Below are 23812 nucleotides of genomic sequence, written 5' to 3' on the forward strand. Positions count from 1 at the left end.
GGTCAAAGAGGTAGGTTTTAAGGAGCTTCTTAAAGGAGGAAAGAGAGGTAGAGAGATGGAGAAGTTTAGGGAAGGAATTCCAGAGATTTGGGCCTAGGCAACAGAAGCTACCATTGGCAGCGGTGGTTTCAGCCTCCTAGACCCTATGTTCTGGAATTCCCTCCGTAAACCCCTCCACCTCGCCACTTCCTTTTCTCCTTTAAGACCCTTCTTAAAACCATCTCTTTGTCTAAGCTTTTGGTCACTTTCCTAACATTGCCTTTGGCTCGATGTCCTTTTTAATCCCTTTACACTTCTGTGAAGCACTTTGGAGTGTTTTTTTATATTAAAGTCATTCTACAATTGTAAGTTGTTGTTTCATAGAATCATACACAGGAGGTCATTCAGCCCATTGTGTCTGTGCCGGCTCTGTGGAAGAGCTATCCAATTAGTCCCACTCCCCCTGCTCTTTCCCCATACCCCTATAAATTCCTTTTAAGTACATATCGAATTCCCTCCATTTTACATTTCTATTATTTTTTAGATGTCCCTGGGCAAGGTTGCAATCAAACCTCGAGAGGTCTAAATGTCCATTTCAACTATTCTGTAACAGTGCTAATTCAGTGTTCTCACAGACAGACTATAAAAATGGTAGTAAGTCTGACTCGTTCCTGAAGGAGTTTTGAAGTCACAATCCATTACATTGCCCGTCAAGTCTTCATCCAATCATCTCGGAATGTCAGGCCACTGTTTCTGTTCAGCCTGTGACGATAGGCACTAGCTGAAAGGCAAGCACTGCAGATGAAAATATCTCCTGAAGAGCACATTTAGTAAAGAATCCAACATGGTAGGATCTCTGCTAGAGACAGTGAATGAAGGACAGTGGATCTGGCCAGGGTTTGCTTCCATTTAAAAATACAGGTACATGTACATCTGCCACATTCGCAGTTTTTCTCTGTTATTATTTGTTTATTTCTCGTGATTTTGGGTACATGGAACCATACAGTACTGAGGGAGGCCATTCGGCCCATCGTGTCTGTGCTGGCTCTTTAAAAGAGCAATCTAATTATTACAACTCCCCCCTGTTCTTTCCCCACAGCTCTGCAAATATTCCTTTTCAGGTATTTATCCAATTCCCTTTCAAAAGTTACCACTATATCTGCTTCTACCATCCTTTCAGGCAGCGCATTCCAGATCATCATAACTCGCTGTATAAAAGAATTTGTCATCTCCCCCCCCTGGCATTTTTTGGCAATTATCTTAAATCTGTGTCCTCTGATTAGCGACTCTACTGCTAGTAGAACCAATTTCTTCTTACTTACGCTAACAAACTCCATCATAATTTTGAATACCTCTATTAAATCTCTCATTAACCTAGCCTAGTATCTGTTTGAGGCTCCCTTCTATATAGCCCCCTTGCTCTTTTCCTCCTGCCTTCCTTTGACCTCCCTCTGTTTCTACCCCTGATCCTATGTGTGAAAAGCTGAAGAATGGTTTACTTCTCCTGAACTGAGTCTATTCACTTGGTTGCCTCAGCCTGCCTGCTCGCAGATTCATCCCTCTGTACTGGTGAAACAACTTGGTCTATTCCAAATCTCTCCTGGCCGGCCTCCCATCTTTCACCCTACATAAACTTAAACTCATCCAAAACTCTGCTGCCCGTATCCTAACTCGCACCACATCCAGTTCACTCATCACCCCTGTGCTCGCTGACCAACATTGGCACCCGGTCCAGCAAAGCCTCGATTTTAAAATTCTTATCCTTGTTTTCAAGTCCCTCCGTGGTCTCGCCCCTCCCTATCTCTGTAATCTCCTCCAGCCCCACAACCCTCCGAGATCTCTGCGCTCCTCCAATTTTGGCTTCTTGCACATCTCCGATATTCATCGCTTCACTATTGGCAGCCATGCTTTCAGCTGCCTAGGCTCTAAGCTCTAGAAATCCCTCCCTAAACCTAGACGTGATATATGTGATATAAGTTGTGTGTGAAATTGAGAAATGCTAGGGCAAACCAGTACTCAAAGAGGTGTGCCTCAACGTAAGAATTAGGAGCAGGAGTCAGCCATATGCCCCCTCGATCCTGCACCACCATTCAATAAAATCATCGCTGATCTTCTACCTCAACTCCACTTTCCCACCATGTCCCCATATCCCTTGATTCCCTTAGTGTCCAAAAATTGATCAATCTCAGTCTTGAATATACTCAATGAGTGAACATCCACAGCTCTCTGGGGTAGAGAATTCCAAAGATTCACAACTCTCGGAGTGAATAAATTCCTCATCTCAGTCCTAAATAGCCGACCACTTATCCTGAGACAATGACCCCGAGTTCTAGACTCCAGCCAGGGGAAAAAGCATCTCAGTATCTACCCTGTCAAGTCCTCTAAGAATGTTATATGTTTCAATGAGATCACATCTCTTCTAAACTCCAGAGAAAATAGGCCCATTCTGCTCAAATTCTCCTCATATGACAACCCTCTCAAATCCATTTGTATCTCTTCCAGCCAGTTCAGAGCACCGCACGGATTCCAGTCCTTTAATGTTGAACTTCATTCATCCGAACTCGGAGTTTAACAGTGTAATTCCACCTTATAAATATATATTTGATATCTGTTGCACTTTTAAAACTGTTCAAGAACCAGTATCGATAAGCTCTCTGAAGGCTCAGTGTGTAATTGCATCACTTAGTGTTATATTAATGTGGGAACAATCCTGATTTGAAAACCAGATTTCTTTTTGCTTTTTAATACACCAAGGGATCTTTGGTTGTCAGTGCCCCTGTGATTGGGGGCAGAAAAAGAATCAGACAGGGTTTCTACTGATCGGGGTCCAGTGACAGCTGATGCATTGTGATTGTGAGAAGACATCAGATGAGGACAGGGTTAGGTTCAGCTGTTGTGACTCCATGGTTGAATACCCTATCAACAGTCACTATATGAACATAATAGGAGCAGGAGTCGGCCATTTGGCCCCTCGAGTCTGCTCCGCCATTCAATAAGATCATGGCTGATCTGATCTTGGCCTCAACTCCACTTTCCTTCCCACTCCCCATCACCCTTGATTCCCTTATCGTTCAAAAATCTGTCTATCTCCACCTTAAATACATTCAATGACCCAGCCTCCACAGCTCTCTGGGGTAGAGAATTCCAAAGATTCACGACCTTCTGAGAGAAGAAATACCTCCTCATCTCCGTCTTAAATGAACAACCCCTTAATCTGAAACAATGCCCCCTTGTTCTAGATTCCCCCCTGAGAGGAAACATCCTCTCAGCATCTGCCCTGTCCAGCCCCCTCAGAATCTTATGTTTCAATAAGATCACCCCTCATTCTTCTAAACTCCAATGAGTATAGGCCCAACCTGCTCAACCTATCTTCATAAGACAACCCCTTCATCTCAGGAATCAACCTAGTGAACTGCCTCCAATGCAAGTATATCCCTCCTTAAATACAGAGACCAAAACTGTACGCAGCACTCTAGATGTGGTCTCACAGTTGTAGCAAGACTTCCCTGCTTTTATACTCCATCCCCCTTGCAATAAAGGTCAACATTCCATTTGCCTTCCTAATTACTTGCTGTACCTGCATACTAACTTTTTGTGTTTCATGTACGAGGACACTCAGATCTTTCTGTACCGCAATATTCTGTAGTCTCTCTCCATTTAAATAATATTCTGCTTTTTCATTCTTCCTACCAAAGTGGATAACATCACATTTTCCCACATTATATTCCATCTGCCAAACTATTGCCCACTCACTTAACCAATCTATATCGCTTTGCAGACTCAATCTAGAAATTTGCTTTTTAGTGAAAGCGTTTTTTTTGCCAAAAATACTGCTTTCACTCTGCTACGAGGCCTAAAATTCAGGCTTCAATTTGCTCAGCGGTAAAAATCGGCATTGCACGAGGATTCGTGGCGCAAACCACAAATTTCTGCAACTTTATTCCGACGCCGATACTGCTGCGAGAGAGGCCTTAAGAGGGGGGAAAACACCTCCCCCCCAAAAAAAAATCGCAAAAAACAAAAATAAAAAAAAAATCACAAAACATTCACAAAACACTTAACTAGCAAATCGCTGAAAAAAGAAAATAAAAAATAAAAACTTTAACTTACCTTTTTTACAGGTCTTCATACCTACTGCTGTTCCAGGGGCTGCAACACAGGTTTATCCCTGGCACAGAAAACGGGTGTGTCCTGAGCCAAATTTTTGGCGAAAGCACAATTTCGAGTCTTGCATGGCGGCGGTCCTCTCCCCAGCGGTACTTAAAAACCCAGCCGCAAGACTTCTCCAAACCATACCGTTTTTCAACAAAAATGGCAAAATATTGCGAAAAAAACAGGTGCAATGTTGCTGAATTTTTAGCCCTTTGCGTCGTCCTCACACAACTTGCTTTCCCGCCTATCTTTGCATCATCAGCAAATGCGGCTGCAGTACACTCGGTTCCTTCATCTAAGTCATTAATATAGATTGTAAATAGCTGAGCCCCAGCACTGATCCCTGCGGCACCCCACTAGTTACTGTTTGCCAACCAGGAAATGAACCATTTATCCCGACTCTCTGTTTTCTGTTAGTTAGCCAATCCTCTATCCATGCTAATATATTACCCCAACACCATGAGCGCTTATCTTGTGTAGTAAACTTTTGTGTGGCACCTTATCGAATGCCTTTTGGAAATCCAAATACACTACATCTACTATATACATAATACAATCAAGCAGAGTCAACATGGTTTTATGAAAGAGAAATCATGTTTGACAAAGTTATTAGCGTTCTTTGAGGATGTAACCATGAAGATCAAGGGGAACCAGTAGCTGTCACTATGTAGGTTCACACATAAAGATTGGTTCTTTGGCAAGGTACCAGATGGTGCCCCAGCATAAGCTACCATCTTTAGAGCAAAGGTGTGGAAGAATACAGAATAAAAATTGCAAATATATCACCGAGAGATTGCTGTTAGCAGTTTTAGTACACACATCATTCGTTTGTCTGCTATTTTAGCAATGATATTAACCCATTTAAAATAATAGACACCGTCTGACAATTCCTGTGTTAAAACAGTGTTCCGAGGAATGTTATATGAACACTTTAGCTCCAATTTTAACTTGGAGTCATGTAAGAAGCCGAGGCGGACAGCCAACAGTCTGCATCTCCGCTGCATGAAGTCTGGGAGATTTTAGCTCCTGGGCCTCATCTGCCTGGGGTCCAATGTTCCCTCTAAGCCGCACGGTTGCGCAGCTCTCTACTGGTCCCGCGCAGCCGACTTTTCCAATGTTAAATTTCGTGCATGCAAAACTGTGAATGGTTGTGCACCCCCAAATAAATTAGGGGGATCATTGATGGGGCCCTGTCAGTCTCCTACCTGAACCCGATAGTGGTTATGTTACTCGACTAGTAATCCAGTGGCCTGGACTAATGATCCAGAGACATGAGTTCAAATCCCATCATGGCAGCTGGGAATTTAAATTCAGTTAATTAAATAAATCTAGAATAAAAAGCTCGTATTGGTAATCATAGAAATTTACAGCACGGAAGGAGGTCATTCAGCCCATTGTGTCCGTGCTGGCTGAGAAAGAGCTATCCAGCTTAATCCCAACTTCCAGCCCTTGATCCACATGTTATGGCACTTCAAGTGCACATCCAAGTACTTTTTAAATGTGATGAAGGTTTCTGCCTCTACCACCCTTTCAGGCAGTGAGTTCCAGATCCCCACTACCCAACAATTGGGGAGGGAAACCAGGGCATGGGAGGCCTAAGGTTTTCTTGTCAAATTTTATGTCTCATAATACTCCTGTGAAGCACCGTGGGACGTTTCACTACGTTAAAGGCGCTATATAAATACAAGTTATTATTGTTGTGGAGCCCGGAGATACTAAAATCGCCGTACTTTCTAGACCTCTTCTCTACCTGGCTCCTCCTGCCGCCAGGTTGGCATGGTGGGGAAGGCACGCAGGCCTCCAGTTAAAATTGCAGCCTGGCCCCGATGACATCATTGAAGCCCAATCTGCATATTTAAAGAAGGGTCGCGCTGCTTTCTGGCGGGTGAAGCTCTTGCTTGCTCAGGTTAAAATTGCAACCTTCGGGAAGGCAGCGAGGTCGGCGCAAGTTAAGTCACATGGAGCATTTTAACTGCCTGCCCGCCTGCTATCCACGGGTTAAAATCAGCCCTATTAAATGTTCATTTGCTAATACCATAAACAGTAATTTCTTTGCTTACAAGTCGAAGACATTGATTACCCCACACCGTCCTTTCTGGCCACTCATTCTCCACAAACTACAAATTATTCAAAATGCAGTCAACCAGATTCTGTCCCACATTAAGTCCTGCTCGCACATCACCCCAGCCACGCTGGTGTACTCTGGTTCCAGGTCCCCCTGCGTATTAAATTTAAAATCCTTGTCTGCAAATCCCTCCATGTCCTTGCCCCACCCTACTATATATGCTGTCTATTCCACCCTTAGGATTCACCACCCTACCCCTCTAACTCTGGACTTTTGTGCAATCCCCTACACTGACCTCACACCCTAGAATTGCCTCCTTAAACCCCTTTGACATGCTACTCATCTCTCCTCCTTTAAAAGACTTCTATAAATCCAACTTATCAGCCTGCTTTGGAAACCCCGCCCCTTCATGGCTTGGCTTCTGTTCCTTAGTCTACTTCCATTTGCAACAAAAATATATAGCTAATATACAAGTGTAACTTATTGCAGCACTGACTTCTTGGTTATGATCTCTACAAAGGAAGCACAAAGCCATTTAAAAACCAGCACCACACTGTAGCTATGCAGCAGCAATATAGTCAGCTAAAAAGCTCTGTAGTCCATCAGCGTTATTTATAGTTTACCTTTTTGCTGGAAGCATTTCATTTTGCTTTCTTCATCCAGCCAGCTGAGGCTGGAAGGCCACCTGCTCCCCCACCATTTCACTGCAATTCTCTAGGGTCCCATTTTACAGGACCAGTTCTTCTACTACTAAAATACTCTTCTTTAGTTACACTACATTTACATTGTCCAGTAAATAAACATGTTTAAATGAAACACTTTTGCAGGTATGCTCCCTTTCTTTGACTCTTGCTATCACAGGACATTTTGTACAGTGTATTTAGGGCTAGCCTACAGTATGTGAGAATTCAAAGGTATTGTTTTCAAGATCCATTTAAAAGATAACCTTATCTTGACAGACTGCCCTCTCCTTTATTGTTCCTTCCCCTCCCCCTGCACAGTCAATGAAATATAACACGATGCAAGACAAAAGGAACATGAACAATCTGAATAACACAAAGAGTAATTTTAAGAGGTTGTGCTCCTGGCACAGAGCTTCACCTGCTGGGAGCACATATCAGGAATTCATGCGCTGGTCCCCATCATCATCAGAGATGCCGTCTTTTGGATGAGACGTTAAACCGAGGCCCCGTCTGCTCCCTCAGGTGGCTATAAAAGATCCTATGACATTATTTCAGTGAAAAGCAGGGGAGGGGAGTTCTCCCTGTACTCCTGGCCAATATTTATCTCTCAACCAACACTTGTATTTATATAGTGCCTTTAACATAGTAAAATGTCTCAAGGCGCTTCACAGGAGCGGTATAAAACAAAATTTGATACCAAGCCACACAAGGAGATATTAAGGCAGATTGATCAAAGAGGTAGGTTTTAAGGAGAGTCTTAAAGGAGGAAGAGAGGTGGAGAAATTTAGGGAGGTAATTCCAGAGCTTAGGGCCCAGGCAGCTGAAGGCACAGACACCAATGATGGAGCGATTATAATCAGGGATGCTCTAGAGGCCAGAATTGGAGGAGCGCAGATATCTCGGAGGGTTGTGGGGCTGGAGGAGATTACAGAGATCGGGAGGGGTGAGGGATTTGAAAACAAGGATGAGAATTCTAAAATTGAGATGTTGCTTAACCAGGAGCCAATGTAGGTCAGCGAGCACAGGAGTGATGGTGAATGGGACTTTGTGGTATTGTTGTTATAGAAATGCAAGTTCTTTATTTGCAAGGTTTTTGCCTCCACTATTCTTCTCGAAAGTTTATTTCTTACATTGATCATTTTTTGAAAGAAGAATGAATTGCATTTATTTCGCGCATTTTTCTTTTTTTTTAAAGGTTTTTTGAGTAGTGAAGTTCCAATACAAGTCCTAAATTTACTCTTTACTGGTTTCAACCTAGCGTTCCTTTGTCCTAGTATCGTTATTTACAGTATAATCTGGATTTACCTTTTCCTTAACTATCTTAGAAACCTCTATGTTCACCTCCTATGTCTGCCTCCCTCGGTTTCTTCAGTCTTCCCTCACAACGCAGGCTGGACTCTAGGGATCAGCCTTATGGTTCTTTCCTCCAGCACTTGAATGTCTCTTGTGTCTCGGCAACCAGAACTGGAAACAGCGCTCAAGGTGGGTCTGACCAGAACTGGACACAGTACTCAGGGTGGGACTGATCAGAACTGGAAACAGTGCTCAAGGTGGGTCTGATCAGAACTGGACACAGTGCTCAAGGTGGGACTGACCAGAACTGGACATAGTGCTCAAGGTGGGTCTGATCAGAACTGGACACAGTGCTCAAGGTGGGACTGACCAGAACTAGACACAGTGCTCAAGGTGGGTCTGATCAGAACTGGACACAGTGCTCAAGGTGGGACTGACCAGAACTGGACACAGTGCTCAAGGTGGGTCTGATCAGAACTGGACACAGTGCTCAAGGTGGGACTGACCAGAACTAGACACAGTGCTCAAGGTGGGACTGACCAGAACTGGACACAGTGCTCAAGGTGGGACTGACCAGAACTGGACACAGTGCTCAAGGTGGGTCTGATCAGAACTGGACACAGTGCTCAAGATGGGACTGACCAGAACTGGACACAGTGCTCAAGGTGGGACTGATCAGAACTGGACACAGTGCTCAAGGTGGGACTGACCAGAACTAGACACAGTGCTCAAGGTGGGACTGACCAGAACTAGACACAGTGCTCAAGGTGGGACTGACCAGAACTAGACACAGTGCTCAAGGTGGGTCTGATCAGAACTGGACACAGTGCTCAAGGTGGGACTGACCAGAACTGGACACAGTGCTCAAGGTGGGACTGACCAGAACTAGACACAGTGCTCAAGGTGGGACTGACCAGAACTGGACACAGTGCTCAAGGTGGGTCTGACCAGAACTGGACACAGTGCTCAAGGTGGGTCTGACCAGAACTGGACACAGTGCTCAAGGTGGGTCTGACCAGAACTGGACACAGTGCTCAGGATGGGTATGACCACAAGGCAGTCCATAGTCTAAATGAGCCATCAGGCTGTTGAAAACAGAAGTTTGATTAGCAAAAATATAGCCAACATGAAGAAAGCTTGGAACAAAGAAAGCACTGACAAAACTGCTCCTCCTTTGCTGAGATTTCAGAGGTTCATTTCAGTCCATTTCACATCGGTCTAAATAATGCATTAGTCTCCAGAGAGCTGTCAATCTGATAAAACCAGAGAATCTCAACTTCAAATGAACAGATCTTTAGTACATAACCAGAGATGAGCAAAATGGTTATAACTGGCTCACCCTTATAGGGACATAATAACAACACCTTGCACTTACAAAGTGCCGATAATGAAGAAAAATGTCCCAAGACGCTTTATAGAAGTGTAATCAGATATCTAAAAAGTCAACATCCAGCCATAGAAGGATATATTAGGAAGGGTGACTAAAAGCCTGGTCAAAGAGGTGGGTTTCAAGGAAGTTTAAGGAGAGAGTACTAGAGCTGAGGGACTAGATGGCTGAAGTTGCTAATGGTGGGGCAAAAGGAGTGGGGGATGCACTATGAAGGGGCTGGGCCATGAAGAGATTTAAACACAAAGATGAGAATTTTAAATTTCCAACACCAGGGGGTATGAAAGTTAGCTAGTAAGTCAGACAGCAAGGAGTGATGGATGAGCGGACTTTGATGCAGGATAGGATTCGAGCAGCAGAATTTTGGATGAGCTGAAGTTTATGGAATGTGGAGGATGTGAGGCCAGCCAGAAGAGCATTGGAATAGTTAGGTCTAGAAGTGACATGAGGGTTTTAGCAGCAGATGGCGGAGGCAGGGGCTGAGACAGATGATGTTATAGAGGTGGAGGTAGTCTTTGTGATGGAGAGATTATGGGGTCGAAAGCAGAGCTCGGGGTCAAATAATATGCCAAAGTTGTTAACAGTCTGGTTCAACCTGCGACATTTGCCTGGGAAGGAGTCGGAAATGGTGGCGAGGGTAAAGAGTTTGCGTAAGGGGCCAAAGGCGATGGCTTTGGTCTTCCTAAAGTAACTGACTCAGTTAAGCAGTCTGAAAACACAGAGGCAGTGGAGGGAGTGAGCGAGGTGCAAACAGAACCCGATGCCATGTCTTTCTATAATGTCGTAAAGAAGCTGCATGTAGATGAGAGCCAAGGGTAGATACCTGGGAAATTCCAGAGGTAACGGTGTACGAACGGGAAGAGAATCTAGTACTGGAGGAGCTCTGGGTCCGATTGGATAGGTAAAAATGGAAGCAAGGATTGTGCCACTCAGCTGGACAGCGGAGGAGTCGTTGGAGGAGGATGATTTGGACGACTTGTCACAGGCTGTAGAGAGGTTACTAAGGATAGAGAGGGAAAATGCAGACATAGGGGAAGTTATTTGTGACCTTAATCAGAGTAATTTCAGTGCTGTGGCAGGAGCATAAACCAGGAAATAGTGGTGGCTTGTAAAAAGGGAACAGCAATAATCATGGGTGATTTTAACCTCCATATTGATTGGACAAATCAAATTGGTCAGGGTAGCATTGAGGAGGACTTCATAGAGTGCGTAAGGGACAGATTCCTTGAGCAGTATGTAACGGAACCAACCAGGGGCAGGCTATCTTAGATCTGGTCCTGTGTAATGAGACAGGATTAATAAACAATCTCCTAGTAAAGGATCCCCTCGGAATGAGTGATAGCATAATTGAATTTCAAATTCAGATGGAGGGTGAGAAAGTTGGATCTCCAACCAACGTACAAAGCTTAAATAAAGGAGACTTTATTTTTGCTTTCTAATTCCAGCGCTACTCCCCTCCCTACTGAATCTACTCTCAGATTCCCAGCCCCCTGCCAAGCTAGTTTAACCCCCCCCCCCCCCCCAACAGCACTAGCAAACTCCCCCGTGAGGATATTGGTCCCGGCTCTGTTGAGGTGCAACCCATCCGGCTTGTACAGGTCCCACCTCCCCCAGAAACGGTCCCAATGCCTCAGGAAACTAAAGCCCTCCCGCCTGCACCATCTCTCCAGCCACGTATTCATCTGCTCTATCCTCCTATTTCTATACTCACTAGCTTGTGGCACTGGGAGTAATCCGGAGATTACTACCTTTGAGGTCCTGCTTTTTAATTTCTCTCCTAGCTCCCTAAACTCTGCCTGCAGGACCTCATCCCTCTTCCTACTTATGTCATTGGTACCGATGTGGACCACGACCTCTCCCCCCAGAATGCCCTGCAGCTGCTCAGTGACATGCTTGACCCTGGCACCAGGGAGCCAACATACCATTCTGGAGTCACGTCTGCTCCAAGCCACCGCCGCCCTGTGTAGTCCCGCGCCCGCTCCGCTCTCGCGATGCTGGCCTCCTCCCGAACTCATTTCAATTTGCCCCATCATCCCTTTTGTCTCTCCTATCTTCTACTCTATCACAGACCTTCCCTTTTGTTCTTTTTTCCCCTCCCCCTTTCACTGCTTGTGAAGAATCTGTTCTTTCCAAACACTCTCCAGTTCTGACAAAGGGTCATCGGCCTGAAACGTTAACTCTGTTTCCTCTCCACAGATGGTGCCTGACACGCTGAGATTTCCAGCATTTTCTGTTTTTAGTACTGAAGAGAGGGTGGTTGTTTGCAAGGTTGGAGCAACCAAGGCCGTTTTTTTTTAGGATGGGTGATGATAGCGGTTATGAAAGGGAGGGTGGGACAATACCTGATGAGAGGGAATCATTTACAATGTTAATTAGCATAGGCGCCAAGCTGTAAGTTGAGTGGTGAGCAGTTTAGTGGGATTGGGGTCAGGAGAGCAGGAGGTGGGGCTCATAGACAAGATGAACTCAGAGGGCATGAGGGGAATTAGGAGAGAAAATAAAGAATGACATGGGTTCAGGGCTAAGGCACAGAAGACCTGCGGGGGAAGGTTTGGATTGTTGGGCAAGGGGAAGGACGGGATGAAACAGAGGCAACTGAACCGATGATTTCAATCTTAGTGACAAAGTAGTACATGAGCTCCTCGCACTTCTTGTTGGAGGTGAGGGTGCAGGGGCAGGGGCAGAGGGTGGTAGTGGAGAAAAGAAGCCGGGGGTTAGCAAAAATAATTGCTGCCAGAAGTACTTCCCCACTGCAGAAATTGTTAATAAAACGCTCCAGAGTCTTCAAGCTCAGAAACCCCGACTTCTACCAGTCTGCGCTAATCCTGGTAACAGCTGTACCTTATCATTCTCAGTTGGTTAGAGTGTGGTGCTAATAATGCCAAGGTCATGGATTTGATCCCTGTATGGTCTATTTGAATACTATTCTAAGTTACCCTCAGTGGATTGCAGATGTAAAAGCAGGAACCTTGAAGCTGCAGTGCCACTGGACCTCTGTCAGGAAATCCACTGACAAAAGTGATTATTCTACACCCTTTTTCATGATGAATGTCCAAACTGTGCAGTGTTGGTATTGGCTGCTTTGATGATAATTGCCTCTCAGCTCTCCATTCTCTGTTCCATAGTCTATTGATTACCTATAGTGAGCCACACAGCACTTCAAAGTCCTATCTTTAATGATCATTAAAATGATAAAACAATCAATAAATTGCAGTACTGCAGGAAAAATTGTCAACTTTTTATCACATTTGTGCATTTTCCGTGCTGGGAACACATGTCGAGAAATCTTGGGGAATACCCGTGATTTCTCAAAACTCAATCGATGAACAAGGCTATGCACCAGAACTGTGCATTCTGAAAGTCATTCCGAATATATATTAACATATTTTAAATCACAATTTGATTAAGAAAAACAAACTCAGCATTACTGAAATTTCTCACTATTTACATGACCTTGTCCCACAGTTGGTTTAAATGAAGTTGTATCATCTCTTCGCTGTCTGGGAAAAGTGGGAGCACCAGATACAGATTTCTTCATTGGTGTCAAAAGAAAGTCTGCAAGCAACATAATTAAAAACATTTTCTTTAGCAATGATGCAGCAAGTTGGATAAGTATTGCAGAGAGATAGTAAGAAAGAGTTCCTTCGACAGCTCAGTTTGTTACAGTCCACTGTCTATTACTATTGATATTATTGCTAGGCTAATTCAAAAGGCAGTTAACAGAGAACCATATTGGTGTGGGACTGAAGTCACATATAGGCCAGCCTGGGTAAGGTCGGCAGGTTTCCTTCCCTAAAGGGCATTAGTGACCTAGATGGGTTTTTACAATAATCTGAAAACTTTTCATTTCCAGATTTTAAAAAACTGAATTCAAATGCTAGTTCCGTAACCCAACCATTACACTACCATTCCCCTTAGTGACCTTTTCTTGAAAGCAATAACTTACAGTGATAAAAAGCACTTATGGTATCTCTCAGAAATGTCCTTAAGTGTTTTATATTCAATGAATTTCTTGAAGGGCAGTCACTTATGCAGACAAATGTACCAGCCATGTGGCACACAGTAATGACCCATAGACATTATTCAGATCATAGAAATTTACAACACAGGAGGTCAATTCGGCCCATTGTGTCCACGCCGGCCGACAAAGAGCTATCCAGACTAATCCCACTTTCCAGCTCTTGCTCCGCACTGTAGGTTACGGCATTTACAAGTGCAAATCCAAGTACTTTTTAAATGTGCTTAAGGGTTCCTGTCTCTACCACCCTTTCAAGCAGTGAGTTCCAGACCCTGACCAGCCTGTGTGTGAAGAAATTTCCTCTCAAATCCTCTAAACCTCCGACCAATTACTTTAAATCCTTGCCCCCTGGTTGTTTACCCCTCTTGCTAAGGGAAATAGGCCCTTTCTATCTACTATATCTAGGTCCCTCATAATTTTATACACCTCAATAAGGTCTACCCTCAGCCTCCTCTATTCAAATGAAAACAAACCCAGTCTATCCAATCTTTCCTCATAACTAAAATTCTCCAGTGCAGGCTATTGTGTTCCGAACACAGATGAGGCTGCACACAGGGAGGTTAAAATAACAGTGACCTCAGTCTTTAATAAGACACTCCAGAATGAGGAACAGGCCTTAGGGGCCGGCTAAAATACAGTGCTCCCAAGGGATGCTGGGATGCCTTGGGACTTCAGGGGATGCGCTCCCTGGTGGTGGAACATGGGAGTGCATGCTTTACAGATACACAACATCACTCTGCCCTCAAAGTCAAAGTGAAAACTATTTACAAGGTGAGGCGGTCAGGAGCCTTTCTTTCCCTGGTGGACCGCCTCGGCACAAATGTCTGTTCTGGTGTGTTGGCTGTGCCCTCGCTGGGCTGGCGTGTTGTTGGTCCTGCAGGACTGCTAGGTGAGCCTGGCTTTGCTGGGCTGTTGGGCGTGATGGGTTCGATTTCCTGGTCCGACGTGGTGTCGTTGATCCTTTGGGTGTCTGTTGTGGGCTCGAAAAATGTGATGTCTGCTGTGGGTTGTTCAGGGCAGTCTGTGAACCGCAGCCTCGTTTGGTCCAGGTGCTTTCTGAAAATTTGTCCATTGACTAGTTTGACTACAAATACCCTATTCCCTTCTTTAGCTATCACCGTGCCCGCGATCCACTTGGGACCATGTCCATATTTAGCACACATACACAAGGTCATTCAGATCAATTTCCCGTGACACAATGGCGCGACCATCGTTTACATTTTGTTGCTGCCGCCTGCTCTCTACCTGATCATGCAGGTTGGGGTGAACCAGCGAGAGTCTGGTTTTAAGTGTCCTGTTCATGAGTAGCTCAGCCGGGGGCACCCCTGTGAGCGAGTGGGGTCTCGTGCAGTAGCTGAGCAGTACTCGGGACAGGCGGGTTTGGAGTGAACCTTCTGTGACGCGTTTAAGGCTCTGTTTGATGGTTTGTACTGCTCGATCTGCCTGCCCATTGGAGGCTGGTTTAAACGGGGCTGAGGTGACATGTTTGATCCCATTGCGGGTCATGAATTCTTTAAATTCGGCACTGGTGAAACATGGCCCGTTGTCACTGACCAGTATGTCAGGCATGCCGTGGGTGGCAAACATGGCCCTCAGGCTTTCAATGGTGGTGGTGGCGTTGCTTCCCGACATTATTTCACATTCAATCCATTTTGAAAAAGCATTCACCACCACCAGAAACATTTTACCGAGAAACGGGCCCGCATAATCGACATGGATCCTCGACCATGGTCTGGAGGGAAAGGACCACAAACATAGTGGTGCCTTTCTGGGCGCGTTGCTCAACTGAGCACACACTCTGTATTGCCGTACACACAGTCGATACCGGGCCACCACACATGGGATCTAGTTATCGCTTTCATCATTACTATACCCGGGTGTGTGCTGTGGAGATCCGAGATGAACGTCTCCCTGTCCTTTTTTGGTAGCACTATGCGGTTACCCCACAACAGGCAGTCTGCCTGAATGGACAGCTCGTCCTTTCGCCGCTGGAACGGCTTGATTAGCTCTTGCATTTCAACGGGGATGCTGGCCCAGCTCCCATGCAGTACACAGTTTTTTACTAGGGACAGCAGAGGATCTTGGCTGGTCCAAGTTCTAATCTGGCGGGCCGTGACAGGTGATTTATCATTTTCAAACGCTTCCATGACCATCAATAAGTCTGCGGGCTGTGCCACCATCAACAAGTTTGCAGGCTGCGCCATTTCCACCCCTATGATGGGCAATGGTAGCTGACTGAGAGCATCCGCACAGCTCTCGGTGCCTGGCCTGTGGCGGATGGTATAGTTATATGCTGATAGCGCGAGTGCCCACCTTTGAATGCGGGCTGAGGCATTAGTATTTATCCCCTTGTTTTCAGCGAACAGTGATGTGAGGGGCTTGTGATCGGTTTCCAGCTCAAATTTGAGGCCAAACATGTACTGATGCATTTTCTTTACCCCGAACACACACGCTAATGCCTCTTTCTCAATCATGCTGTAGGCCCTCTCGGCCTTAGACAAGCTCCTGGAAGTATAGGCGGCAGGTTGCAACTTCCCCGCAACATTAGCTTGTTGTAATACACACCCGACTCCGTACGACGACGCGTCACATGCTAGCACGAGTCTTTTACACGGGTTATACAATACAAGCAGCTTGTTGGAGCATAAAATGTTTTTGGCTTTCTCAAAAGCAATTACTTGTTTTTTTTCCCATACCCAGTTCTTACCTTTGCGCAATAACACATATAGGGGCTCTAAAAGGGTGCTTAACCCCGGTAGGAAGTTACCAAAATAGCTGAGGAGTCCCAGGGACGACCGCAGCTCCGTGACGTTCTGTGGCCTGGGCGCGTTCCTGATAGCCTCTGTCTTGGCGTCTGTGGGCCGAATGTAGTCCGCTGCGATCTTTCTCCCCAAAAACTCCACTTCTGTTGCCATGAAGATGCATTTCGACCTCTTCAGCCGCAGCCCTACGTGATCCAGTCGCTGGAGGACCTCCTCCATGTTTTGTAGGTGCTCGGCGGTGTCCCGACCCGTGACCAATATGTCGTCCTGAAAGACCACCATGTGTGGTACTGACTTGATTTGGCTCTCCATGTTTCTCTGGAAGATCGCTGCAGCCGACCGAATTCCAAAAGGGCATCTGTTGTAGATGAACAATCCCTTGTGCATATTGATGCAGGTGAGGCCCTTCAAAGACTCCTCCAGCTCCTGCGTCATGGAATATTGTGTTCAGTTTTGGTCTCCTAATCTGAGGAAGGACGTTCTTGCTATTGAGGGAGTGCAGCGAAGGTTCACCAGACTGATTCCCGGGATGGCAGGACTGACATATGAGGAGAGACTGGATCGACTGTGCCTTTATACACTGGCGTTTAGAAAGAGGAGAGGGGATCTCATAGAAACATATAAGATTCTGACGGGTTTAGACAGGTTAGATGCGGGAAAAATGTTCCCAATGTTGGGGAAGTCCAGAACCAGGGGACACAGCCTTAGGATAAGGGGTAAGCCATTTAGGACCGAGATGAGGAGAAACTTCTTCACTCAGATAATTGTGAACCTGTGGAATTCTCTACCACAGAGTGTTGTTGAGGCCAGTTCATTAGATATATTCAAAAGGGAGTTAGATGTGGCCCTTACGGCTAAGGGATCAAGGGGTATGGAGAGAAAGCAGGAAAGGGGTACTGAGATGAATGATCAGCCATGATCTTATTGAATGGTGGTGCAGGCTCGAAGGGCCGAATGGCCTGCTCCTGCACCTATTTTCTATGTTTCTATGTAGGCCGAAGTCAGGTCGAGCTTGGTGAACGTCTTGCCTCCTGCCAGTGTCGTAAATAGGTCGTCTGCCTTAGGTAGCGGGTATTGGTCCTGGAGCGAGAAAAGATTAATAGTTACTTTATAATCGCCGCAAATCCTGACCGTGCCATCACTTTTGAGTACTGGAACAATCGGGCTGGCCCACTCGCTGAATTCCACTGCAGCCTGTCCAGCTCGATTTCCACTCTCTCCCATATCATGTGAGGTACCGCTCACGCCTTGTGGTGAATGGGTCGTGCCTCTAGGACCAAGTGGATCCGCACCATCGCCCCGGAAAAGTTTCCAATGCCTGGCTCAAAAAGGGAAGGAAATTTGTTAAGAACCTGGGTACATGAGGCCTCATCGACATGTGATAGCGCTCGGATGTCATCCCAGTTCCAGAGGATTTTGCTCAGCCAGCTCCTTCCAAGCAGTGTGGGGCCATCGCCCGGGACAATCCAGAGTGGCAGTTCGTGCACCGTGCTCTCGTAGGTGACCTTGACCATGGCGCTGCCCAGGACAGTGATAAGTTCTTTGGTGTACGTTCTCAGTTTCGTGTAGATGGGGCTCAGGGCTGATCTGAATGCCTTGTTGCACCACAGTCTCTCAAACATCTTTTTACTCATGATGGATTGGCTAGCGCCAGTGTCCAGTTCCATGGCTACAGGTAAGCCATTCAATTTTACGTTTAGCATTATGGGTGGACATTTCGTCAAAAATGTGTGCACCCCGTGTATTTCAGCATCTGCCTCCTCTCTCTGAGGCTCGAAATTGCTTTGATCCACCATGGATCAATCTTCCTCTGCCACGTGGTGGTTAGCAGGTTTTGCAGAGCTTGCAGCTCGTTGGAGGTGCCCCATTGTTCCACAGCTCTTGCAAATATACCCTTTGAAGCGGCATGAATAGGATGAATGGAAGCCTTCACAATGCCAACAAGGTGTGAATTGCCTTGCGTTCATCCTTTGTTGGAGACTGAGTCGTCTGGGTCACCTGAGGCCTGCTGGCAGTTGCAGATTTGTGGGTTCTGCCCTGTACATTTCTGCTTTCAAACACAGTTCCAGTTAATTTATGAACATTGCTAGCACTTGTGTGCTGAGAGATTTGTTTGGTGTTATCACTGGTGGACATAAACGCCTGTGCTATCGCAATGGCCTTCCTGAGGGGGTGTCTCTACAGTCAAATGTTTACGTGGGATGGTCTAATGGCCAATGCCCAATACAAAAAAGTCTCTGAGCATTTGCTCCAGGTAGCCATCGAACTCACATTGTCCTGCAAGTCGCCTTAGCTCGGCGACTTAGCTCGCCACTTCCTGACCTTCAGATCGCTGGCATGTGTGGAACCGATACCTCGCCATCAGCACGCTCTCCCTCGGATTAAGATGCTCCCGAACCAGTGTACACAGCTCCTCATACGACTTATCTGTGAGTTTCACCAGAGCCAGAAGATTCTTCATGAGGCTGTAGGTCGGTACCCCGCAGACTGTGAGGAGGACTGCTCTCCTTTTTGCAGCGCTTCCTTCTCCGTCCAGCTTGTTGGCTACAAAGTACTGGTCTAGCCGTTCGACATAGGCTTCCCAGTCCTCACCCTCCGAGAACTTCTCCAGGATGCCCACAGTTTGCTGCATCTTTGCATTGGATTCATATTCTCGTCGCCAGTTATTGTGTTCCTAACACAGAGGAGACTGCACACAGTGAGGTTAAAGTAACAGTGACCTCAGTCTTTAATAAGATACTCCAGAGTGAGGAACAGGCCTTAGGGGCCGGCTTGTATACAGTGCTCCCAAGGGATGCTGGGACTTCAGGGGATGAGCTCCCTGGTGGCGGAACATGGAAGTGCATGCTTTACAGATACACAACACAGGCAACATCCTTGTAAATCTCTTCTGTGCCCGCTCTAATGCAACCACATCTTTCCTGGAATGTGGTGACCAGACCTGCGCGCATTACTCTAGCTGTGGCCTAACTAGTGTTTTATACAGTTCAAGCATCACCTCCCTGCTCTTGTATTTTATGTCTCGGCTAATAAAGGCAAATACCTGTATTCTGTATGCCTTCTTAACCAACTTATCTACCTGGCCTGCTACCTTCAGGGATCTGCGGACATGTTCTTCTACTTCTCAGGTATCCTACCATTTAATGAGTGTTCCCTGGCCTTGATAGTCCTCCCCAAATGCATTACCTCATACTTCTCCGGATTGAATTTCATTTGGCACTGTTCTGCCCACCTGACCAGTTGCTTGATATCTTCCTGCGGTATACAGCTTTCTTTATTATCAACCACACAGCCAACTTTAGTATCATCTGCAAACTTCTTAATCATATCCCCTACATTCAAGTCTAGATCATTGATATACACCACACAAAGCAAGGGACCTAGTACCCTGTGGAACCCCACTGGAAACAGCCGTCTAGTCACAAAAACACCCATCAACCATTACCCTTTGCTTCCTGCCTCTGAGCCAATTTTGGATCTAAATTGCCACTGGATCGCATGGGCTTTTGCTTTTGTGACCAGTCTGCCATGTGGGACCTTATCAAAAGCCTTGCTAAAATCCACGTACATTATATCAAACGAACTGCCCTCATCGACCCTCCTTGTTATCTCCTCAAAAATTCAATCAAATTAGTCAGACACGACCTTCCCTTAACAAATCCACGCTGACTGTCCTTGATTAATCCGTGTCCTTCTAAATGAAGACTTATCCTGTCCCTCGGGATTCTTTCCAATAATTTTCCGACCACCGAGGTTAGGCTGACTGGCCTGTAATTACTCTATCCCTTTCTCCCTTTTTAAACAAAGGTACAACTTTAGCAGTCCTCCAGCACCATACCTGTAGCTAGAGAGGATTGGAAAATGATGGTCAGAGCCTCTGCTATTTCCTCTTTTGCTTCTCTTAACAGCTTGGGATACATTTCATCCGGGCCTGGAACCCCTTAATACTTCTTCCCTAACTATGTTTATTTCATCTAATATATCACACTTCTCCTCCCTGATTACACTGTCTGCATCACCCCTCTCTTTTGTGAAAACAGACGCAAAGTATTCATTAAGAACCACATCTTCCGCCTCCACCCACAGTCTATCTTTATGGTCTCTAATAGTCTCTATTCTTTCTTTAGTTATCCTCTTGCTCTTAATGTATTCATAAAATATCTTTGGGTTTTCCTTGACAAAATGTTTTTCCTATTTAATTGCACACCTGCACTTTCTGTACTCTTCTAGTTTCTGCAGTATTGAGCCCTCGGTATCTGCCATAAACCTCTCTTTAGTCTTTATCCTACCCTGTATGTCCCTTGACATCCAGGGGGCTCTAGATTTGTTAGTCCCACCCTTTTTCTTTAAGGGAATACACTTGCTCTGAATTCTCAGGATCTCCTCCTTGAATGCCTCCCATTGCTCTGACACTGATTTATCTTCAAGTAGTGATTTCCAGTCCACTTTGGCTAAATCCCATCTCAGCTTAGCAAAATTGGCTTTTCCCTCAATTGAGAACTTTTATTCTTGGTCTACATTGGCTTCCGGTTAAGCAACGCCTCGATTTCAAAATTCTCATCCTTACTTTCAAATTCCTCCATGGCCTTGCCCCTCCCTATCTCTGTAATCTCCTCCAGCCCCACAACCCTCCCCCCACCCCCGAGATGTCTGCGTTCCTCTAATTCTGCCCTTCTGAGCATCCCTGATTGTAATCGCTCAACCATTGGTGGCCGTGCCATCTGTTGCCTGGGCCCCAAGCTCTGTAACTCCCTGCCTAAACCTCCCCACCTCTCTACTTTTCTTTCCTCCTTCAAGATGCTCCTTAAAACATACCACTTTGACCATGCTTTTGGTCACCTGCGCTAATTTCTAGTTATGCGGCTCAGTGTCAAATTTTTATCGCATAATACTCCGTGAAGCACCTTGGGACGTTTCATTATGTTAAAGGTGCTATATAAATACAAGTTGTTGTTGTCTATGTTTGTCCTTTTCCATAACTACCCTAAATCTAATTGAATTATGATCACCAGCACCAAAATGCTCTCCCACTGATACCCCTTCCACTTGCCCAGTTTCATTCCCTAAAACTAAGTCCAGAACCATCCCTTCCCTTGTTAGGCTTGCTACATTGTGGTTAAAAAAATTCTCCTGAATGCATTTTAGGAATTCCACACCCCATATACCTTTCAAACTAACTTTATCTCAGTTAATATTAGGGTAGCTGAAATACCCCTACTATTACTGCATACTTCTCAGAAATTTGCCTACATATTTGCTCTTCTATCTTCCTCTGACTGCTTGGGGGTCTATAATACATTCCCAGCAGTGTGATCACCCTTTTTTTGTTCTTCAATTCAACCCATATGGCCTCATTTGATGATCCATCTAACATATTGTCCCTCCTCACAGCTTGTTTATTGTTTATTTAATCAACACTGCGACGCCCCTCCTTTTTTACCCCCCTCTCAATTCCGTCTGAAAATCCTGTAACCAGGAATGTTGAGCTGTCATACCAGCCCTTCTTTAAACCATGTCTCGGTAATAGCTATAATATCGTACTCCCAAGTGCCTATCTGTGCTCAGTTCATCTGTCTTATTCCCTATACTGCTTGCATTGAAGTATATACCATTTTTCTTGTTGTCTGTTTTCAAGCCCTTGTTTCCTGTCTTCCAAATTCACGTTCTATTTTTCTGCTTTCCAATTTCAGCTTTGCTTCTCTCCAACTGAATCTATTATCAGGTTCCCATCCCCCTGCCAAGCTAGTTTAAACCCTCCCCTACAACACTAGCAAACCACACCTACCCCCCCCCCGCACCCGCCCGAGAGGATATTGGTCCCAGCTGATGACTAGCCAGATAATCTATTTTTATGATAGTGTTGGCCAAGGAAGGAAGGTTGGTTGAGACATCCCTGTTCTTCTTCACTTAGTGCTATGGAAGCTTTCACTTCCAGATAAATCATCAGAACAAACATAGAGGATCGCTGTTTAACACCTCATCCAAAGGACAGCACCTCTGACAATGCTGCACTTCCTCAGTACTGTAGTGAAATATCAGCCAAGGCTACTCGCTCAGGTCCTGGAGTGGAGTTTAAAACCACAACCTTCTGACTAAAAGGGGAGAGTGCTAATGTCCCATCTGTTCAAGGCTCAACGGAGCAACTCAATTGCCATCCTGACTAAGATCAATGAACTCAAAACAGAACAGGATTAAAAAAAATATCTGTTCTATATTAAAAATGGTGAGTGGTCTCACCATTCAAAAGTTAATACACTAGTAGGTGTAAACATAACGTTATGTGACACTTTAAAATAAAACAATGTGATACTATCTAATGCTACATGACTGTCAATCTCCTTCTGGTTATTTGAACTTTCACTGTAATTGCTGACATTTTCCACAGGATGGCGCTTCACCAATGCATTTGCTGCAGCACGGCGCACATATTGGTAAAATGAAGCATTTTTAACATTGTCCTTGGCTCTGCTGTCTATCCCGTCAACAAAAATAATTTAGGAACGCCAATGTCCCCAAATGTTTACGATTGTCCCAACTGAACTATGGCTCTGGATACTTCATTCCTACCCCCAAAAATGACCACATTTTACTTGATGGCCCTCCCGAATCTGGGCAGATTGACAATATTGGCTTGGCAATGCTCATGAATCCAGCACATTGGCTTTAGCGCACTTCTCCTGTTACCTCTACTGTACTTCAAGCCAATAGATGTCCTGAATCCAGGCCCAATGCTTTGCCTAAACCTCTGCTCGACAGTCATAGCACTTCGGAGCAAGCTCGAGGGACCGTATTTCCTATTTCTTATGTTCTCATGTTCTCTCCTGATGGTTCTGTCTCTCGGTCCAATAGCCTTCCCAAACTCTGTCCCAATGGTCCATTGCAGCAGTTACATGGCAGTGATTTAAAAAATTTGCAATTGTGTAAAAATAGCAGTTAAGACACCGTAAGTGTTTAAAACAAGTCAGGTCCAAAGTACAAGACCAGACACCAACTTTGCCCGCCCCCCACCCCCAAAGAAAATCCTGATAGATTCAAACCGGATACCTCCCTGCTGAAAGACGCAAGAATCTCTACTCACCTCTCCACTGGGACAAAAACACACCACAGTACACCCCTCTCCACTGAAGTAAAACTTGCACTCCAGCAATCTACCAACTGTGGGAAAATCGCTACTTGGATACCCACCCTGCTGAGGCAAATTCCCCTTTGCCACTTCCTCCTCCACTCCCATCCTGTTCTTCCCTAAACCTAATCTCCCTCCCGACGCTGAAGTCAAACCAGCTGTCTAACATTTCCCCCCACAATTGAGGCTACTCCCCTTCCATCTACCCGCCTCCAACCCTAATCTGTCTCTCTCTCCTTCCCACGCCTTTCCCCTACTTTCAGCTCCTCTCTCTTCTCCTCTTATCCTGTTCCCCTCCCCTTGTCTTTACTCCCTCTCCTTCCTCCCTCCTCACATCTGCCTTCTCTGCC

At 45.5% G+C, this 23812-nt stretch overlaps 1 protein-coding gene across 11 annotated transcripts in view; it reads right to left on the reverse strand.

Annotated features, from left to right (window-relative positions):
- The window catches only part of terb1 (telomere repeat binding bouquet formation protein 1), a 235388-nt gene that overhangs the window by 29312 nt on the left and 182264 nt on the right, over positions 1 to 23812 (reverse strand). For 8 of the 11 annotated variants that reach the window (XM_070898307.1, XM_070898303.1, XM_070898304.1 and 5 more), the window contains one exon: positions 13001 to 13114. The exons of 1 other annotated variant lie outside the window; for it this stretch is intronic. In XM_070898307.1, coding sequence (XP_070754408.1) covers positions 13001 to 13114 — 114 coding nt within the window. Of the gene's footprint in view, positions 1 to 7300; positions 7406 to 13000; positions 13115 to 23812 lie in introns of those variants that run through there. 2 more of the 11 variants (XM_070898309.1, XM_070898302.1) reach the window with 2 other exon arrangements.

The sequence above is a fragment of the Pristiophorus japonicus genome, chromosome 13 (assembly GCF_044704955.1).
Source record: "Pristiophorus japonicus isolate sPriJap1 chromosome 13, sPriJap1.hap1, whole genome shotgun sequence".
Classification (NCBI taxonomy): domain Eukaryota; kingdom Metazoa; phylum Chordata; class Chondrichthyes; family Pristiophoridae; genus Pristiophorus; species Pristiophorus japonicus.